The sequence below is a fragment of the Furipterus horrens genome, unplaced genomic scaffold (assembly GCF_987537825.1).
Source record: "Furipterus horrens unplaced genomic scaffold, mFurHor1.1.pri manual_scaffold_4, whole genome shotgun sequence".
Lineage (NCBI taxonomy): Eukaryota > Metazoa > Chordata > Mammalia > Chiroptera > Furipteridae > Furipterus > Furipterus horrens.
The window spans coordinates 162,577,984-162,599,421 of NW_028327174.1; the positions used below are offsets into that span (position 1 = coordinate 162,577,984).

At 34.5% G+C, this 21,438-nt stretch overlaps 1 protein-coding gene across 2 annotated transcripts in view; it reads left to right on the forward strand.

The window, feature by feature from the left end:
* VPS13A (vacuolar protein sorting 13 homolog A) overlaps window positions 1–21,438 on the forward strand; it is a 214,879-nt gene that overhangs the window by 50,028 nt on the left and 143,413 nt on the right. For both annotated transcript variants that reach the window (XM_090274190.1, XM_090274189.1), the window contains exons 20-25: window positions 2,273–2,409; window positions 4,593–4,725; window positions 11,112–11,229; window positions 15,540–15,678; window positions 19,728–19,809; window positions 21,028–21,182. In XM_090274190.1, the coding sequence (XP_090130316.1) occupies window positions 2,273–2,409; window positions 4,593–4,725; window positions 11,112–11,229; window positions 15,540–15,678; window positions 19,728–19,809; window positions 21,028–21,182 (764 nt within the window). The remainder of the gene's footprint in view (window positions 1–2,272; window positions 2,410–4,592; window positions 4,726–11,111; window positions 11,230–15,539; window positions 15,679–19,727; window positions 19,810–21,027; window positions 21,183–21,438) is intronic.

Consider the following 21,438-nt stretch of genomic DNA (forward strand, 5'->3'; position numbering starts at 1 on the left):
TGAGTAATCTACATTGTAGGTCCTTTATTTTCATCACATTGAATACTGCTTGCCATTCTCTTCTTGTCTTCAAAGTTTCTTTTGAGAAATCAGCTGAGGGTCTTATGGGTACTTCTCTGTAGGTAACTCTCTGCTTTTCTCTTGTTGCCTTTAAGATTCTCTCTTTATCTTGAACCTTTGGTATTTTAGTTATGGTATGTCTTGCTGTGTTCCTCTTTGGGTCCAACTAGTTTGGGGCTCTCTGTGCTTCCTGGATTTTTATGTCTTTTTCCTTTGCCAAATTAGAGAAGTTTTCTTCCATTATTTTTTCAAGTAGGTTTTCAATTTCTTGTTCTTCCTCTTCTCCTTTTGGCATTCCTATGATTCAGATGTTGACACGTTTGGAGATGTCCCAGAGTCTTCTTGTATTATCCTTGTTTTTTTTGAATTCTTGTTTCTTCTTTCTCTTCCGGTTGAATGTTTGTATCTTCCTGATGTTCCAAAGCATTGGTTTGAATCCTGGCTTCCTTCCCTTTTCTGTTGGTTTCCTGTGTATTATTCATTTCACTTAGTGTAACCTTCATTTCTTCCTTTAGTTTTTTTTGCAGTGTACAAGGAGTTCTCTGAGCATCCCGAGTAGCAGTGTTCAACTCTGCATCTGATTGGTTGGCTATCTCCATTTTACTTAGTTCTTTTTCTGGGGTTTTGTTCTGTTATTTCATTTGGGCCATATTTGTTTTCCTCCTCAATTTGACAGCCTCCTTGTGTTTGTTTCTGTGCATTAGATAGAGCTGCTTTTAATTCCTGTCTTAGAAGTGTGGCCTATGTTCAAAGGCACCTGTAAATTGTGGGGCAGAGCCTTAGGTAATTGCCAGGGTTGGGCCACCCATTTCACCATTTTGTGGCTGTGTGACGAGGGCTCAGAAAAGGGACTGTGCTGCCACCTGGCTTCTGGCGGTTTACCCAGCACTCGCCCCCCTTCCAGTCACTTCACCCACTTCCCATATGTGACTGGTGCCCTTCCAGCTGCTGCCCCAGTGGGTGAATCCCGGAGTGGGTAGGTTTTGGTTCATTCTAAGATCATGCTTGCCCTTTAAGCAGCAAAAATCTGGCAGTTTCTTCCACCGCCCCACCCTCCAGTGGTTTTTACCACCAGAGGTAACAGGGATCTATCTTTCTGGTGCTGGAACCCTGGACTGTGTGCTCTGGCCTGAGCTGAGATTTCTCTCTCCCAAGGTATCCTTGCCATCAGTTCCACTACTGTTGCTGCTGGTTCCTCCACCCCCTGGCACCACACAGCCTCTCTGCCCCATCTCTGCAACTCTGCCCCTCCTACGGTCAGGATAAATGTGGCTTCTTTACGTCCTTGATTGTCAGACTTCCATACAGCTCGATTTTCTGGCAGTTCTGGGTATTATTAGTTTTGAGATCTGGTTGTAATTCTTTCTGTGGTTGCACGAGGAGGCGCTGCCTGTCTATCTACCCCTCCATCTTGACCAGAAGTCTATTGTTGTTGTCTTTTGTGAACTAAGGTACCTTTCTGTTTGAATATCAGATGCCCTAAACTTCATAAATTAACATTGTTAATTGATTCAAAATGATTCAGTATCTGCATACAGAATTTGATCTTTAAAGAATAGTTCCCATCTCATGGGGTCATTTTAATTTGATAATTGATAATAATTTTGGATTTCAAAGCCAATGCTGGATTTGGGGCTATAAAATAGATTAGTTCGGTATACAAGTCACATGAAAGTGAATGGATTAAATTTATTAGAATAAAACACCTCAAGTGAGTGAAATACCTAAGGAATAGAAAACACTGGTTTGTTGCCTTTTCTGGCTTACATTTGCTTTTATTGAGGATGATTTAATAATCTAGGCTTTTTCTAGTCTTACTGATATCATAAGGATCAAGAATCATTGTTCAGTAAGGGAGATGTAGCTATATTAAGTTCATGATTTGGAAAGAATTATGTAAATTCATTAGCAGTTATGAATATATGTTTCAAAAAACTTAACTTTTTTAGATATATTATCTCCTGAGTTTTACCCAAATTGATTTTTTGGATTACGAACATTTATTTGAGGAATCATTCTAATTTTGCTCTCAGTTATATTTAAATTAGGAGTACACACATTGAATAGCAAAACTTTTTACTTTATATTGGAAATATTTTGCTCTAGGTAATTTTAAAGTGAATTCTAATTTCACATTCATGCATTTAATAATCCTCTGTTCCTTGAGTAATTTGTGGAAAATATTCATTGTGATGATTTAAATGTTCTGCAGGTCTGCTATATATTATTGAAACACAGAAAGTTCTTGATCTCAAAATTAATTTGAAAGCTTCATATGTTATTATCCCACAAGATGGAATTTTTAGCCCTACGTCAAATCTGCTTCTTTTGGATCTTGGTCATTTAAAGGTATGTACTACTAATATTTATTTTGGAAAATGTATTTAGTTTTTTAGACAGTTTGATTTGGTATATTGATTTTTAGACTTATGGCATATCTAGGATTTGAGAAATCTTTTCTGGTGAATAAAGTGAAATTTCACTTAATTAGGTAGTTTTCCACATTTCTAAAGGCAAAATGAGCAATTGAACTCTGCAGGTCAGGGGTGAACCTAAGAATTATATTTATATGTATAATTTGAGAGTAATGGTTAAGTTTATTTTCTTTTCAATTGAAGTTTATTTTCTTCTCAGTCAAAGTTTATTACTGGATTAATTACAATATGTAGAATGTGTGGGAGTTCTGGAAATAATCAAATATATCTGTCCTTCTGAAGTATTTTCTGTATATAACTTTAGATATTCATATTTTAATATTTCTATTAAATAATCCTAAATTAAGAGATGATAATATTATATTTACCTAAGTCATTTCACTTTCTATCCAGTTATATATATTTTTTTCCTTAGTTTCGAATAGAGAATAATTTTTTGTGTTTCCAGATCTGCACTGTTCATATGATACCTCCTGACTACATATGGTTGATTAACTTGATTAACATAAAGTAAGAAACCCTGGCTGGTAGCTCAGTTGATTAGAGCATTGTCTCGATACACAAAGGTTGTGGGCTTGAGTCCCTGTCAGGTCATATAGAAGAAGCAACCAATGGATGCATAAATGAGTAGAAGAGCAAATTGATGAATCTCTTTCTCTCTCTCTGTCTCTCCCTCTCTCTGTGTGTGTCTCAAAATCAATAAATAAAAAAAATTTTAAATCTTAAATGTAAAAATTCAGTTCCTTAGTCACATTAGCCACATTCAAGTGTTTAATAGTCACAAGTGGCTAGTGGCTACTATATTAGACAGCACAGATGGAAAACAATTTCATCATTGTAGAAAGTTCTATTGGCTACTACTGCTCTATATCATTGACTACAGAGGAATAGTTGTGACAATATAAAGATCCAAGAGGGATGAAGAATGTTAGAATGCCCTTTCTGGCTGCCTAACAAATATATGCCTTACCTTGATTTTGACATTCTCCTTTTTTCTGTTTTACTCTTCAGTTGGTAATTATGTAGGCAACTGCTGGCTTTAGTTATATTTATAAAGCTAATTACTCATATTTCAATTTGGTTATGAAATTAGTTCAAGGTAGTCTAGTGGAATGAGCATAAAGTCAGGAGTAAGGGTATCAATCTAGTTTTGTGATCTTAGGCAATTTGCTTACTCTTTTGCTTAAAATTCATTACCTTTCAAAGAGAGAGAATCAATTTTGACTGTGTATACGTGAGCTATATGAAATAGAGGGGAAATGTTAAAAAAATATATATATATATGATTAAATAAGATTTTTATATACTGCTGTGGAGTGATTTCCGGGATGTTTGTGTGAAAAAGGAGTGTGCATATTATATCAGTAAAGAGGAGATACAAATATAAGTTGCTTGGAGGTCACATAAATGACAGAGTTGGGACTAAAATTTAATGCTGGACTTTAATTAATTTTATTTTATGTTTTAAAAAATTTTTATTGTACTTTTTTCATTACCATTTAGTCCCCTTAGACAACCACCTCACCCCCACAATCACCACACTGTTGTCCGTGTCCATGAGTCCTTTTTCCTTTTCACTCAATCCCTCCGCCCCCTAACCTCCCCACCACTTAGCTGTCAGCCTGCTCTCTATCTATGTGTGTGTGTCTGTTTTACTTGTTAGTTCACTTTGCTCATTAGATTCTGTATATGAGTGAAATCATATGGTATAATTGTGGACTCTTATTTCTTATTCTAAAACTATATACCTGTCATCATGCCAAAAAATGTTTTATAAGCTATATTTGTCTTTTGTCTTCAATAAAAAGACTTATCAGATTTTTAAATAATTTAGATGTATTATTCTCTAGGCCTGGCTTGGTTTCCTTCTTTTAATATAAATAATTAGGAAACCCAACTTAATATCTAGAAATTCACTTTATACCCAACCTTCTATTATACATGTCATGGATCAAGACATTTCTAATAGCCTTATATGCCAGCTTGTGAGTTTATCCTGTCCTATTAACATTTTTATTATAATCCGAATGATAAAAACCTTATATTTTCACTTTGAAGTATTTTTGCAAGGTCTAAACTCTTAATATTAACTTCAAGGTGACAAGTAAAAGTCGTTCAGAATTACCAGATGTGAAACAAGGTGGAGCCAGACTTGAAGAGATAATGCATAGAGCTTATGATTCCTTTGATATTCAGCTTACAAGCATACAGCTGCTTTACAGCAGAGTTGGTAAGTATACAGTGCATTATATATTGTTCATTTTCCCAAAGGGATTAATTATGTTTTTAGACAGTTTCTCTGAAGACATTCATTCTAAATTTGTTAGAACTTTGTTAGAACTTTCATATTTTTTAAAATTAGAAGTATATGGTAGGTAGGAGCAATATCTTAACTGGGAGCGATTTTACCTCCCAAGAGACATTGTCAATATTTGGAGACATATTTGTTTTAACACATGGACAGTGGGGACACTACCAGTATCTAGTGTTCAGTGATGCTACTGAACATACAATGTAGAGGAATATCAGCCAAGATGTATTTGGCACAAAGGCCAGTAGTGCTGAGATCGACAGATACTGATTTAAACTAGTGTTTTCCAACATTTGGACAAGGTTGGAAAACACTGACACATTTTAAAAATATTTGTGTAAGACGGTGGGATAACCAAAAGGGACTGCTCAAGGGTGGAGGCAACCAGCTTAGGGTCTCTGACAACCCCAGTCATAAATATCCACTCAAAGACAGAGGAGAATCACTCTCTCAGGCATAACTACACTCCATTCACTTTGTTGTACTAATCAGGAGTCTCTGATCCAGATCTAGTCAACAGAGACAGAAATTCACTTGTCAGGAGCCACTAAAGGATAGTGAGAGAGCCCTGAGAAGTTGAGCCCTCTTTGCACTGTGTCATATTGCTTTTGAGTCTCTGGAGTGTTAGTGAACATTCAGATAATTCAACAAAGGTGGGTTGGTGACTGTTTTAGAGATCTCTATGTTTATACATATATGGTCATATTTTAATTAACTGAGCTAACTAATGAAAGGAGAAGCAATAGAGAATCCAAAGTAATGGTTGTTAAAAATGTTGGTTTACATACGATTGGAACATTTTGATTTTACTTTTTTAACTATATTTGCTTTAGGATAATAAAATTGGTTTTTGTTTTTATCATATTCTAGTTGGTGTAGAAGGAGCCCAGGAATAAAGTGGGTGGCACTGTTACACAGCGAAAGGGGGTTCATTCACGTGGCACCTTGGTGTAAAACCCAACAACTAGTGTTGAGGAAAACAGGTCTTTATTTACAATATTCCAACCTGGGGAGAGGAGTAAACACTTTAGCTCAGATCCCTGTTTTCCCACGGGACCCAGCACTTCCCTTGCTCCCCAAAAGGGTATAAGCCAAAACCAAGCCCAATAGCGCCCCATCCCTTATCTGTCAGCTGTCTCCTTCAAGATCTGGGGCACGATGTCATCAGCCTCCGTATAAGAGTCCAGGAAAACATGTGCCATGTTGCACTGGATTATGCGTGGTTCTCTCTCTGCCCTTTCAAAGCCGCATGGATCTCTTCTTCTACCTCCTTGCAAACTCTGTGGAACACTATCTCCTTGTAAACTGTGGATCTCCTCTTGGCAAATCGTGTGGTCCTCCTCCCCAAAATGGCAGCCACCTAATTTTTACATCCCTGACCATGGCCTGTGATGCAGTGGGCGTGGTAACTGACTCTGACCATTCACAGAACCTTGCGCAGGCCCTGTATGCTTTCTTCATCATTCTGTGGTCAAAACCCCTCCCATCTCCTTGGGGCCTTGGAAGAACTAAAGCCATTTGCATAACTAAGACACTAGTCACTAGCTATAGATATGCAAAAGCATCTTGAAAGCTGCTCCCTTCCCTTCACCCCCCATCCCGCAGGCTCTGGGGACTTTGGGGGAACCTGCTCTGTAATTGTTTGTAGAAAATTCATCATTTTTTTTCAGGGAATAAATTACTGTATTTTGGTATGTTTGATACATTTTGGTCATTAGTTTTTGAAACCCATTAACTATACTTAATATTTAAGATGTTGAGATGCTTTGTGAAAAAAAAAAATTTATTATCTGAAAATTATTGGAATTCCTTGCAATGTTTTTGATGATCATTAACTATGCTTAAATAATGAAGTAATTTTTGAGCAAGGTTTTATGATATTGGGTTACTTTATGTAATTGTCATAGATTCTCTTGATAAATACTAAAGTACACATTTTTAAATATCTTTTTTAAAGTGTATTTTATTGATTATGTCATTACAGTTGCCCCAATTTTTCCCCCTTCCCTCCAACAGTCATTCCACTGAGTTCATGTCCATGGGTCATGCATATAAGTTCTTTGGCTTCTCCATTTCCTATACTATTCTTAACATCCTCCTGTGTATTTTGTGCCTACCTATTATGCTTCTTAATCCCTGTACCATTTCCACGTTTCTCCTCTTCCCCCCTCCCAGCTGATAACCCTCCAAATGATCTCCATACCTATGATTCTGTTCCTGTTCTGGTTGTTTGCTTTGTTTGTTTATTTTTAAATTCCATTGTTGATAGTCATGAATTTGTAGCCTTTTTAATGTTCATGGTGTTACTCTTCTTCCTTTCCTTAAGTAAGTCATTTTAACATTTCATTTAATAATGGTTTGGTGATGATAAACTGCTTTAGCTTTACCTTGTCTCGGAAGCACTTTATCTGCCTTTCCATTCTAAATGATAGCTTTGTTGGATAGAGTAATCCTGGTTGTAGGTCCTTGCTTTTCATCACTTTTTCAACTGCTTGCCAGTCTCTTCTTGCCTGCAAAGTTTCTTTTAAGAAATCAGCTGAGAGTCTTATGGGTACTCCTTTGTAGGGAACTCTGCTTTTCTCTTACTGCTTTTAAGATTCTCTTTTTATCTTTTACCTTTGGCATTTTAATTATGTGTCTTGGTGTGGTCCTCTTTGGGTCCAACTTGTTTGGGTCTCTCTGTGCCTCCTGGACTTGTATGTTTATTTCCTTCGCCAAATTATGGAAGTTTTCTTTCATTATTTTTCAAGTAAGTTTTCAATTTCTTGCTCTTCCTCTTCTCCTTTTGGCATTCCTATGATTTGGATGTTGACACATTCGGAGATGTCTCAGAGTCTTCTTATACTACCTTCATTTTTTTGAATTCTTGTTTCTTCTTTTCTGTTCTGGTTGAATGTCTTTTTTTTTATGTTCCAAATAGTTGATTTGAATCCCAGCTTCCTTCCCTTCACTGTTGATTCCCTGTAGATTTTTCTTTATTTCATTTCATGTAACCTTCATTTCTTCCTTTATGTTGTTTCTGTAGTCAGCGAGTTCTTTGAGGATTTTGATGACCAGTGTTTTGAACTCTTCATCTGATAGGTTGACTATCTCCATTTCATTTAGTACCTTTTCTGGAGTTTTGTTCTGTTCTTTCATTTGGGCCATATTTCCTTGTCTCCTCAATTTGGCACCCTCCCTGTGTTTATTTCTATGTATTAGATAAAACTGCTCTGACTCCCTGTAAAAAGCACCCATCTGGATGAATGTGGTTTCTTTAAACCCTTGGTTGTCCAACATCCATACAGTTCAATTTTCTGACAGTTCTGGGTGATACTTGTTCTGAGATTTAGTTTTAATTATCTTTGTGGTTGTGTGAGGAGGCAAAGAATGCCTGTTTATGCCTCCATCTTGACCGGAAGTCCAGGTTTTAAAATATCTTATTTTTTCAGCCTGTAAATTGAGAAGTGAAGGAAATGTTTTTTTTTATATCTCATTGCTGTTGGAATTTAAAAGTCGTAATTAAATCCATTTTACTTCCTATCTCTAATAATCTTATCTTTCATTGACTGGTTTTTCTTGACTGAGGATTTTATCTGACTCATGAAATTATTAGGTTCAAATGAGGTAGTGTATATAATATAGTTCAGTGCATACCTACTTGGGTGTTCTTTTTCAATGTATGTGGCCACGAGTATATGGAATATGCTTGCGTGGTATTTTGTGAGTGTCAAGTATTTGTGAATGCATTCTTTACATTAGTTTTATATCCTGATTTTTCTTTCACTTATCAGTAATACTCTGGGCACTTGAATTCATGATTTTTATTGGCTACCTAATGTTCTAAGCCTATGCTGTCAATTACTTAGCTATTTCCTTATTGAACATTAAGGCTTGAAATACTGCAGTGAGTGTTTCCAGAGGGTCACATGTTAGCGAACCTGGATGTAAATTTCAGCTTTATCACTCAGTAGCCTTTTAGTGTTAAGCAAGGTATAAATTTCTTTGTGTCTCAGTTTTCTAAAATGGGATGATTATAAATCATTGTGAGAATTATATGAAAGTTTAAACATTGCCTAGAACAATGCCAATTACAATTCTTGAATAAATGGCAGCTTTTATTAGTTAATACTGAAGAACTGTGTTCTGCCCTATCTTATTCATTATTGCCTTGGAGCCATGTTGTTTTTGTAAGTAAGGTATCTGGTTGAAGTGGTTACCAGTGAATGCACAGCAGATTTGATTAAAATTATATTGTTGTTCTTTTTTTTTTAATATGCTTTATTGATTATGCTGTTACAGTTGTCCCAATTTCTTTTCCCTTTGTTCCTCTCCACCCAGTGACCGCCCCCCCTCCAATAGCCACCCCCTCCTTAGTCTATGCCCATTGGTTGTACATATAGTTCTTCTCAACATCTTCCTGTCTACTCCTTTCCCTCCTACTATGCTTCTTCATTCCTGCATCATCTCCCTCCCTTTCCTCCTTCCTCCTCCCTGCTGACCTCCCCCCAATATGTTCCCCATACCTATAATTCTTTTTCCACTCTCATTGCCTACTTAGTTCGCCTTTGTTTCGGTTCCCTAACTTCTGTTGTTGGTTGTTGTGATACAGTTTTCATTTTAATGTTCATAGTTTTGATCCTCTTTCTCCTTAACAAGTCCCTTTAACATTTCATATAACAGTGGTTTGGATCTGATGAACTCCTTCAGTTTTACTTTGTCCTGAAAGCACTTTCTCTGCCCTTCTATTCTGAATGATAGCTTTGCTGGATAGAGTAATCGTGATAGTAGGTTTTTGCTTTTCATTACTTTGAATATTTCTTGCCAGTCCCTTCTTGCCTGCAGAGTTTCTTTTGAGAAATCAGCTGATAGTTTTATTGGGACCCCTTTGTACATAATTCTCTTCTTCTCTCTTGTTGCTTTTAAGATTCTCTCTTTATCCTTAATTTTTGACAGTTGGATTATAATGTGTCTTGGAGTGGTTCTCCCTGGGTCCAGTTTCTTTTTTAGCTCTCTGTGCTTCTGGACCTATAAGTCTTATTTCCTTCCCCAAGTTACAGAAGTTCTGCTTCATTATCTTTTCACCTAATTTTTCAATTTCTAGTTCTTCTTCACCTTCTGGCAACCCTATGATTCGAATGTTGACCCGTTTATAGCTGTCCCATAGGTTTCTGAGCCTTTGCTCATTTTCCTCACTTTTCATTTCCTGTTTCTGCACTGGTTGACTGTTCCTTCCCTATGTTCTGATTTGTTGATTTGATTCCTGGTTTTCTTTCCCTCACCACTAGTTTTGTATGCGTTTTTGTTCATTTCAGCAAGACTAGCCTTCATTCCTTCCCTGTCTTGTTTCATATCTGCTGTTAGGTCTGTAAGCATTTTTATAACCAAAGCTCTGAACTGTGCCTCGGAAAGATTTCCTGTCTGCTGCTTTGTTAGATTAGATATTTGCTTTCTGGTCAGCTGCGTCACCGGGATCTCTATCATGATCTGTGCCATCTTGACATTTTTGTGTTTACCTTTGTTTCCTGGGCAGGGCTGTCACACCTCCTATGCTATAGGGGGCAGAGCTCCGTGCACTCGTCACGACCAGGCAATTCTTCTCACCACGCTGAGGTGTTTTCTGTGGGGGTGTGGGTCCAAGATGGATTCCTGCCATTCAGTCTCTGCTAAGAGACTGGGAGCCTCCTCCTTTGTTCCCATTCCCTCTGTGCCTCACCGTTCAGGGCAATGGGGGGTCTGCCTTCCCCGGCGTTGGAATGGTGAGCTGACGGGTCTGGTCTGCAGCCAGGGGTGCCCCCCAGGCGCTTCTTGCCTCCCCTTCAATATGGGTGTTGGTGCATATCGCCGTCCTGCTGCCGTTGCCGCCAGCACAGCTTGACCTCCCCGTACCGACTTCACCCCTCCTACCTCTCTGGACAAACACCACTTCTTTATAACTTCATACATTGGACTTCTGTTTGTTTTCTGGAACTTCTGGTTATTTCTGTTTTTTTTGCGGTAGTTGGATTCCTTCTTAGTTGTGGAGGGAGACAGAGCGTGTCAGTCTAGGCCTCCATCTTGGCCAGAAGTCTCCTGTGTGTGTGTTTGCATATTGTTGTTCTTAATAAGCTCTTTCCCTATTAAAACGTAGAGAATTTTGTGAAGTAGCAAAAGGAAAATGTGAAAGGGAAAAGAATTTACCTGCCAATTGTGTGTAGCTTGACATGTGGTATTATGATTATCTAGATTGTATCATTCAATTTGTGACTGTGAAGTATTAAACATAATTTTAGATATAGTGTCTTTCAAGTTATACATGTGTTAAATGTACTGTTTTCTGTAATTAGGTGATAATTGGAAAGAAGCACGAAAACTCAATGTATCTACACAGCATATTTTGGTACCTCTGCACTTCAATGTGGAATTCTCGAAGGCCATGGTTTTCATGGATATAAGGATGCCTAAGTATGTATTATCTGTTTTGTGAGGTAATAGATTTTCTCAGTAATTCTGTAGCTAAGGAAATACCATATTTATTGGTTCATTCTGTGTGTGGTAAAATATACGTCACATAATAGTTACCATTTTTAACTGTGTAATTTACTGACATTAAGTACAGTCATATTCCTGTGCAAGCATCATCACTATCCATCTCTACAGCTTTGTTATTTTCCCAACTGAAACTCTATACCCATCAAACATTCATGTCCTTGCCTTTCCCTCCTGCCCTATGTAGCCTAGCTTATGGCAATCACATCTATGTTATATCTCTATGAATTTGACTACTCTAGGCACAATTGACTCTTGGACAATGGGTTTGAACTGTTTGGGTCCAATTATATGCAGTTTATTTTTTTCAATAAATACACAGTTGTTCTCTGTATAGCCGGATTTTGCATCTGAAGATTCAACAATATATAATGAATGGGCACAGCTGTGTTTCAATACTACTATATTTACAAAAGTAACCCCTGGCCATAGTTTTCCAGCCTCTGGTTCAGTGCATGACAGGCAAACATGATTAGTAAAAGGGAAATAACACCAGGAAAGCCATTTAAACTAGGATTTTATGATACAAAAATGGCTGTGAGTTAGGATTAGAGATGTGTACCTAAAATAATCATGGCTTAGAAACTATAATGATTTAAACAGATGAAATCTGAGAAGCTTTTAAAGAAATTTTGTAAGTTGTGAACAGTATAGATACGATAGTATATAAAATCCTGGAACTCTGCAAATATCAGGTATTTTTTTTTAAGTTTGAACTTAGAAAGTTTAAGGCAAATAAAAGAAGTTTCTGTTATTTGGGAGCTAGTATGTTGGCACCCATCATCTTCAGGTTGGACAGGCATGTTTAAAGAAATGGAAACGTTTAGATACATTAATGAGACTGCTCCATAATATGTCCCTAAGTTAAACTAGTATGTGTGGGATTAATTACAAATATTTAGTATATTGGTAGGAAAAGAAAGCTTATAATTTTCTCTGTGGAATTCAGTTATATTTTTAGAATGATAACCTTAGTAGACTGTGCGTGAATTGAAAAGTAAGTTTTAGGAAAATTTGCTCTCTCTTTGATGTCAGATTCTTTTATTATTATTTTTAAAGAATTTTAACAGTTTTGGGCTCACAGAAAAATTGATAGGAAGATAGATTTCAGCCGTGTCCACCTATACATAGCTCCCCCCATTAACAACATCCCCAACAGAATAATACATCTGTTATAATCGATGAACTTCATTAAACATCATAATCACCTGAAGTCTATAGTTTGCATTGCAGTTCACTGTTTGTGTTGTACATCCTATGGTTTTTGGACAAATGCATAATGACATGTATTCATCTTTATGGTGTCATATAGAGTACATCACATAGAGTATTTTTACTGCTGTAGAAATCTTTTGTTATCAACCTATTTATTCCTCTATCATCCTCAAGCCCTGGCAAACACTGACCTTTGTACTATGTCCATAGTTTTGCTTAATTCAGTATTTCATGTAGTTGGAATCACACAATGTGTAGCCTTTTCTGATTGTCATCTTTCATTTAATAATACACACTTAAAGTTATTCCATGTCTTCTCATAACTTCATAGCACATTTCTTTTTAGTGCTGAATAATATTCCATTGTCTGATACACCAAAGTTTATCCATTCACCCACTGACAGACATGTTGGTTGCTTCCAAATTCTGTCTATTAAGTTGGAATATAAAGTTTTATGTGGATAAGCTTTATTCATATAAAACTATGAGTAAAGATGCTACAAACATTTGTGTGTAGGTTTTTGTGGGGACACAAGTTTCAAATCATTAGGGTAAATACCAAAGAGCTCAGTTGCTAGATCATATCTTTAAACTATGTTTACTTTCGTGAGAAACCACCAAACTTCTTCCAAAGTGGCTGCACCCTTTTGCATTTCCAACAGTAATGAATGAGAGTCCCTACTGTTACACATCATTGCCATTATTTGGTATTGTCAGTATTACAGATTTTGGTCATTTTAATAAGTGTGTTGTGGTATTGCATTGCTGTTTTTAGTTTGTATTTCCCTGATGATATGAAGCATCTTTTCATATGCTTATTTGTTATCAGTATATCTTTTTTGATGAGATATCTGTCAAGATTTTTACCCCATTTCTCAATTGAATTGTTGGTCTTACTGAGGTTTAAGTCTTTTGTATACTCTTGGATAACAGTTCTTTATGAGATGTACCTTTCTCATATATTTTCTTCCCATCTGTAGCATGTCTTATAATTCTCTTAACGTAGTCTTTTGTAGAGCTAAAGTTTTAATGTTAATGAGGTCCAGCTTACCAGTTATGTTTTCATGAATTTTGCCTTTGTATATAAAAAGTCTTAGCCAATACCTAAGGTCATCTAGATTTTCTTGAATTTACCTTTTTGGAGTACTATAGTTTTTGCATTTTTACATTTAGATCTGTGATCCATTTTGAATTTTTGTGAAGACTTAAGTTTGTTGTCTAGATTCATTTTTCTTGCATGTGGATGTCCAGTTATTCCAGCCCCATTTGTTGAAGAGAATGTCTTTGTGCCATTATGTTGCCTTTGTTCCTTTGTCCAAGATCAGTTGACTGTATTTATGTAAGTCTTTTCTTGGGCCCTTTATTTTGGTTAGTTGATCTATTTGTTTATTCTTTCATCAGTATTAATGTCTTACCTACTGTAGCTTTATAGTATTTTTTAAAAGATTTAAAATTTATTTTTATCTTTAGAGAGAAGGGAAGGGAGGGACAGAAACATTGATGTGCAAGACAAGCATCCATTGCCACTTACATGCCCCCAACCAGGGACCTGGCCTGCAACCCAGTCATGTGCCCCAGCCAAAAATGAACTGATGACCTTTCTATCTGCAGGATGACACTCAACCCACTGAGCCACACCAGTCAGGGCTTTAGTAAGTCTTAAAGTCAGGGAGTGTCAATCCTCCAACCTTGTCCTTCTCCTTTAATATTGTGTCGGCTGTTCCAGTGCTTTGCCTCTTCATATAATTTTTAGAATTATTTTGTTAATACCTATTAAATAAGTTGCTGGGATTTTGTTTGTGATTGCATTGAATCTATAGATCAGTTTGGGAAGAACTGACATAGTACAATATTGAGTGTTCCTATTCATGAAAATGGAATGTCTCTTTGTATGTTTTTATTTCATTCTAAAGAGTTTTGTAGTTTTCTCATGTAGATCTTATATATATTGTTAGATTTACACCTGAGTATTTCTTCTGGGTGGGTTGCTAATAGAAATAGTATTATGCTTTTAATTTCAATTCTACTTTTCCATTGCTGGAGTATGGGAAAGATATTGATTATTATATATTAACTTTGTATCCTGCAGCCTTACAATAATGGTTTATAACTTCCAGGAGGTGTTTTTTGTTATTGTTTCTCTTTGGGTTTTCTACATAGACAATCATTTCATCAGTGAACAAAGACAGTTTTATATTTTCTTTTCCAATCTGTATGACTTTTATTTTCTTTCCTTGCCTCATTGCATTAGCTAGGACTGCCAGTATGATCTTGAAAAGGAGAGTGAGAGGAATGTCTGCTTTGTACCTAATCATAGTTGGAAAATTTTTGAGTTTTTTCACCACTAAGTATGACATTAGCTGTAGGTTTTTCAAGTTGAGGAAGTTATTCTTTATTCTAGTTTACTGAGAGATTTCTCTTTATTGTGACTCTACGTTGGATTTGTCACATGTATCTATTTATACAATTATGTGGTATTTTTCTTTTTAGTCAGATCAGATTTTTAAACATGGTTTTAGATATATACTCTCTAGGACAAGGTATTTGAAATTGCTAAAGTCGTAATTTCCTGGTAGGAACTATGTACATATGGGAATTTATATGAAACCGGGAACAGAAATAAGTTGTCAACATCTTAGGTTGTGAGGATGATTTAGTGTAATGCAGTATCAAGTGCTTTCCTTAATGCCTATCATGTAATTAACAGTTGACATATAGTAATTGTCAACTGTCCTTAGCAAATAGTGGTGGGATAATAAACATAATAACATTGGAAAATAAACCTCTAAAAAATAATGAGGGTAATTTATCTAATGACTGGTCAATAAGGTCAAATTTAAATTTGAGTGGAGAATACGGGGTAATTTGTCCATGGTCTGTGGATAATTTTTAGCACTAAAATCACATTTGATTATTTTGGGATAATTTAAGGGGAGCAGTCATCTTTTTAATAAATGTACTTAAATCAGAGTGAAAATTACTTTATAATGATTCCTCTCTTTTTGATACAGATTCAAGATTTTTGGAAAGTTACCACTGATTTCTTTACGAATTTCAGATAAAAAACTGCAAGGGATTTTGGAATTGATTGAAAGCATTCCAAAACCCACACCTGCAACTGAAGTACACGCCCCTGTCAAACCACTTCAGGTAATATTATTTACAAAATTAATTAAAGCACAAATTAAAAAGAATTCACAAATACTACTTTAACAACCACAGCAATTTTGGGTTAAAAAATTTATTCTGAATAGATCTTTAAAAATTACATTTTAAAAAAGCAAATGATGAAGTAGTTAAAGGTACATGTAGTAAAGAAAAGTGTAAAATGGTGAGTCTGCCTTTCTTCACTTCTCCAGCCTTCAGTTCTTGTCCTCAGTGGTAACACTTCAGACGCTGAATCTCTACTTCTCTGAAAATGTTTATTGCATTTGCTAGTATACACACATATAAATATATGTGCCTATGTGTTTGTACATGTATATATATCCTTGTGTTCTTAAAATTTACATAAGTGGAATTATACTTACTCTTCTGAACCTGTATTCTTTACCCTTATTATTTATGTTAAACACCTTAGAGATATTTTCATTTTAGCACAGATCTACCTTATTCTTTTTTATTGTAATATATAGGATGGGGAAAAAGTAGTTTTGCAGTTGTAGTAGTTTATTCTTGTATTATTATTTATTAATTATTATTTTCCATATGAACAACTATAAACCTACTTTTGCCCCCCCTGTAGTTTTGAATTATGTGAATATACCATAATTCACTCCAGTGACCCACTACAGCCAGCGCTCTTTTAGCCCTTTAAATGTCATTCTGTTACTTTCTGTCTTTCATGGATTCTAATGAGAAATTGATTGTTAATTTAATGAGGATACCTACTATGTAGCACGTGGCTTCTCTCTTTTAACTGATGTTTTTGTATTGATTTATTTGAGTGTATGTTACTTTGATTTTAGTGAACTTGTTGGTTTTTTAAGATTCATTGTTTTATTAAATTTGCGGACATTTTTGGCTATTATTTTTGAGACTCCCCCCCTTTTCTTTTTATTCTCCTATTGGTATTCTCATAATATATATATTGACTCACTTCATGGTGTCCCACAGGTCCCTTAGGTTGTGTTTACTTTTTTAAATTTCTTTTTCTTGGCAATTTTGATTGACCTATCTTAATTTTCACTGATTCTTCTGCTAGCTCAAATCTCTTATTGAAATTCTCTAATGAATTTTCCTTTTAGTTTTTTTATTTTTCATATCTATAATTTTTTATTTTTATAATTCCTATCATCTTATTAATATTTTCTAGTTGTGGCTTCATTTTTTTATTTTTCTTTAGCTCTTTCTTTGAAGTTCTTTCTAGCTCTGAGCATATTTAAGACAGTTTAAAGGTTTTTTGCAGTTAAGGTGAATACTGTGCTTTCTCTTGCACTGTTTCTGTAACTTTTTTCTCTGTGTGTGGGCCATACTTTGTTTCTTTGCATGCATTATTCTATTGTAACCTGACTAAAGAATTATGAGAAAACTATAGACCAATGTGTTCATTAACATAGGTGTAAAAATTCTTAACAACTAGTGCAACCAAATAGTATGATATATAAAAAATACAGTACACTGTGACCAAATGCATTTACTCTAAGAAAGTAAAAATGGTTCACCATTCATTGTTATTAACCACATTCATGGAGTAAAGTAGAAAAGTATATGATCATCTCAATAGAAGAGGAAAAAGCATTGACAAAATCCAACAGCCATGCATGGTAAAACTGTTAACAAACTGAGAATGAACAGTAGCTTCTTCAGCCTGGTAGAGGAGATATAGGAAAAAACCTATGGCTGATATATTCTTAATTTGAAAAAGACCGAATGCTTTCCTTGCAGGATCAAGAAGAGGGTAAAAATGCCTTTTTAAAAATTACTTCCAGTAGACTATACTGAAAGTTCTAGTCTTTGCAGTAGTCAAGAAGAATAAAGACAGGATGGAATAAGAAAGTAAACTTATCTTCATTTGCAGATTACATGATCATTTATGCAGAAAGTTCCAGGGAATGTAGAAAAATACCAATAATAATAGTAAGCAAGTTGAGCAAGGTTGTGGGAAACATCAGTGTAAATAATTAGTTGCTTCTAAAAGTGAAATTATGAAAAAGAATATTTATAATAGCATTAAAAAGGGTTAAATATGTAGGAAAAATTAATGAAAAGTACAAATACTATATACTTTACAAAACATTTCTGAAAAAAAAATAAAGACCTAAATAAGTGGAATGATATACCTAATCAAGGTTGGAAGGTTTACTTTATTAAGATGGTAATTCTCACCAAACTCTAAACGCTTCTTACAATCAAAATACCAAAAGATTTTTCTCCTGGAAACTTAACAAGCTTATTATAAAGTACATATGGTAATGCAAGGGGTACATATTTAGCAAAACAATTTTGGATAAGAATGATGTTGGAGGTTATCAAATACTTGATTACAAGGTTTATTTTATAGCTACTTTATTCCAGCAACTGCTGTAGTGGCATACAAATAGATAAGTCAATAAAGTAGAATAAAGTCCAAAAGTAAATCCACAATATGGTTAATATACATTTGACTTCTTACAAAAATGTCAATCCAACTAAGTGAGGGAAGAAAAGTTTTTACAACAAATGGTTCTGAAATAACTAGATTATATATGTGAAAAAATATGTTTTAAAAAAATGACCATTAACCCTTACCTTAAATCATAAATGGAATTTAACTTGAAATGGAACATAGACCTAAATGTAAATGCCCAAGGGTGTTAAGTTTCTTTAACAAAACCCATAAGAGAAAATATTTGAGTCCTTGTGGTGAGTAAAGATATCTTGGGTTTTAAAAAGTGCAAATACAGAAGAAAAATAAATTACATCTCATGAAAATTAAAATTTTCTGATATTTTGAAAGACACTTAAAAACGAAAAAGGCAAGCTATCAATTGGGAAAAACATTTGCAACACATATAACTTAAAAAAGACTTAACCAACATACTCATATATAAGGTTGCCAGCAGCCAAGTAAGAAATGGACACATGTCTAAGTATGTGACTTTATTACTCAGCAGGAGAATACAAAAGAAAACTATTCTTTTATGGCTTTAAATGTAAAACATTTTATTACATTTAAATTAAAATTTGGGCAGCATGATCATAACCTTTTGGGAGCATGTGTAGTGATTCTGAAGAGCATTAGGGAGGCTTCTGAGCTGCTGGTAGTGTTCTGTTCTTGGATCTGGATTTTGGGTGCATGAGTGTTTTTAATTAAAATGAAGGTGAAATTGGCAGTGATATTGGCAAAATTTTAAATGTCTGAAAACATTAAGCTTTCTTGAGGATACGGAGCCATACAAACTCTAATCTACTTCTAACATTAGCATAATATGTTGCAACCACTTGTGAATAATACAGTTTTATATACTTAGAAAGGTGAACATATGCATTTCCACTCTTTGATATATACACCATGGAAGTCTTGCATATGAGCACCTGGGTCAGGTTCAAGGATGCTTATAGTGCCACTGTGAGTGAAAGCAAAAATCTGTGAACAATACAAATAATTATCAACAGTGTAAGGGACAAAGAGGTAGTGGTTTATTTATCAGATGAATACAATATAGCAGTGAGAATGAGTAAACTGTCAATGTAGATGAAATGGAAAGGTTATTTTGCAGAATGTCCCCCCCAAATATATGCAATATTTTCTTTTTCTACAGTATAGAAAGATGCAGATGTAAATGCTTTATTTAGAGACTCATTCTTAAGTTTAAATAAACTAAATAAAAGCGAAGTCATTATCATTAGTAAGGAATGGGATCAAAGGAGGAGCACATAAGGTGCTTCTAGGTTCCTCAAGTATATAGGCTTTAAATCTGGAGACTTTTGGTTGTTTCTCATGGATGTCATGAAGATGGCTTCCATATTTTGCAAGACCTTGAGTTTAGATATATCTAAGATCACTTTCTACTCAAAGCCTGTCAGCAGAGAAATGATTGAAATAGTTCCAGTTTATATTTAGCCCTGAAATTATAAAAATCACTTCTTTATACGTTTTATAACTTGTCTAATTCAGACTGGATTTTTTTCTCTTTTTTGAGGTGGGGTTCCAAATTGTCTTAGAACCTTGAATAAAAGTCTTTGTGCTAATTAACAGTGAATTACTTTTCTTTCAGATACAAAGGTCCGCTTCTTTGGGAGCATCACAGATTTCACAGAAAGTGATTCCTCTATGGGAACTTAAATGTGTTGAAGATGGTAAAATGAAACGGCTTTAGAAAATTTTCCTTATTACAAATATCTTACGGAAATAATTTTTATTTTGAAACCATATTAAAATTTTCAGGCAATAGTAGATATTTGCATGTTTTCCACAAATTTTACTAAAATTCCCTTAAAGCAGTATAATTTGGATGTTCCTTAAAGTTACCTTTATAGTGAGACTTTGGTACATAAAAGTTAAGCTCAGTTACAAGGATCGCTAGTAATTTATTCGTCTTAATCCTGCTGTGAGCTAATTCATGTGATAGTTGTTTTGGAGAATTTTATTATTATAAGTTTATTTTTACTTTATATATTTTCCTTTTTTGTTTTTTTTTGCTATTAAAGGAATAAAATCAAGTCAATATATATTTACACATGAAAACTTGTTAAATATTTTGACATCATCAAATAGATGCTTTTTCTTGGCCACATTAGAATGAAAAATAAATATATTTTTCAGTTTTTAAGACTTTTAAAGTTGCAAAATATTAAATAACAAAAATTTTCATGTTGATTGTCATTTTTCTAGAGAATGTTTTCCTTTGTGTGTGGTGACCAGGGTAGAGATGGGAGGGGAGGGTGGAGGTATGGTTTGTGAGATCTCTACCCTAAATTTGATCTTAGGCTATTAGAGGTATACTTCAGCTGGTTTTAGTTTCCTTTAAGCCTTCTTTTAATGGTTTTACTAGTTTTTGACTTTTTTAAAAATAGCAAGTTCTAGAAATTTATCATATATGTATTTACATATGTATGTATATGAAGTAGTACTCCATCTCAGTTTCTTCATTCAAACTTCAGGACCTGCCTTCTTTTAATATTGCAGAGTGTATGCCAAGGTCCTTTTCTGCTCTCCAGTTACAGGGAACATATTAATGTGTTCCTTTGATTTTTCATGATGTGGTAACCATTGGCATTGTCATTTGCTATAAAATTTTCTTTAACCATTTTTAGATAGACCAATGATTTTAGAAGGTGATGTTCATTAAGGTAGAGATTACATATTATAAATTTCAACACTTTTTAAAAATCAAGACTGTTATTTGTTCAGACATAATCTCTAAATTTTTTAAAGATTTATTTTCTCATCTTTATATTAAACTTTTGAAAGAGACCGTTCTTGGTGTTTTATTCATATTTACTTCAGAAAAATTATAAATGTTATTAAATAAATCCTTTTGGTTATTGATTTAAATAATGTTCTTTGATATTTAGATTCAGAGGAGGAATTTTATGATGCACCATGTAGTCCCTTGGAAGAACCTTTTCAGCCAACAACTAAAGTTAAAAGTTGTCAACAAAAAGAGTTTCAAAAGCTGGATTATTCAAAAAATATAATTCAGTATAAAATAAGATTTGAAGTACCAGAGGTATGTACCATTGTAAAATTGATACGGTTTATTTAAATTGCTTATTATTTCTGTTATTTACAGCTTACTTTTATAGTGTCATTACTAATAGACATTGTTGCTTTCATCCTATTTAAACTGAATCCAGATGTTATTGTCTTGTTTTTCCCTTTGTTTTCTTTGTGTGTATTGTTTATTTGCTTATAAAGTCTTTTCTACATTTTTAATACATATCATTTGTATCATATGTATACCTCATATATCTGTAAATCACTGT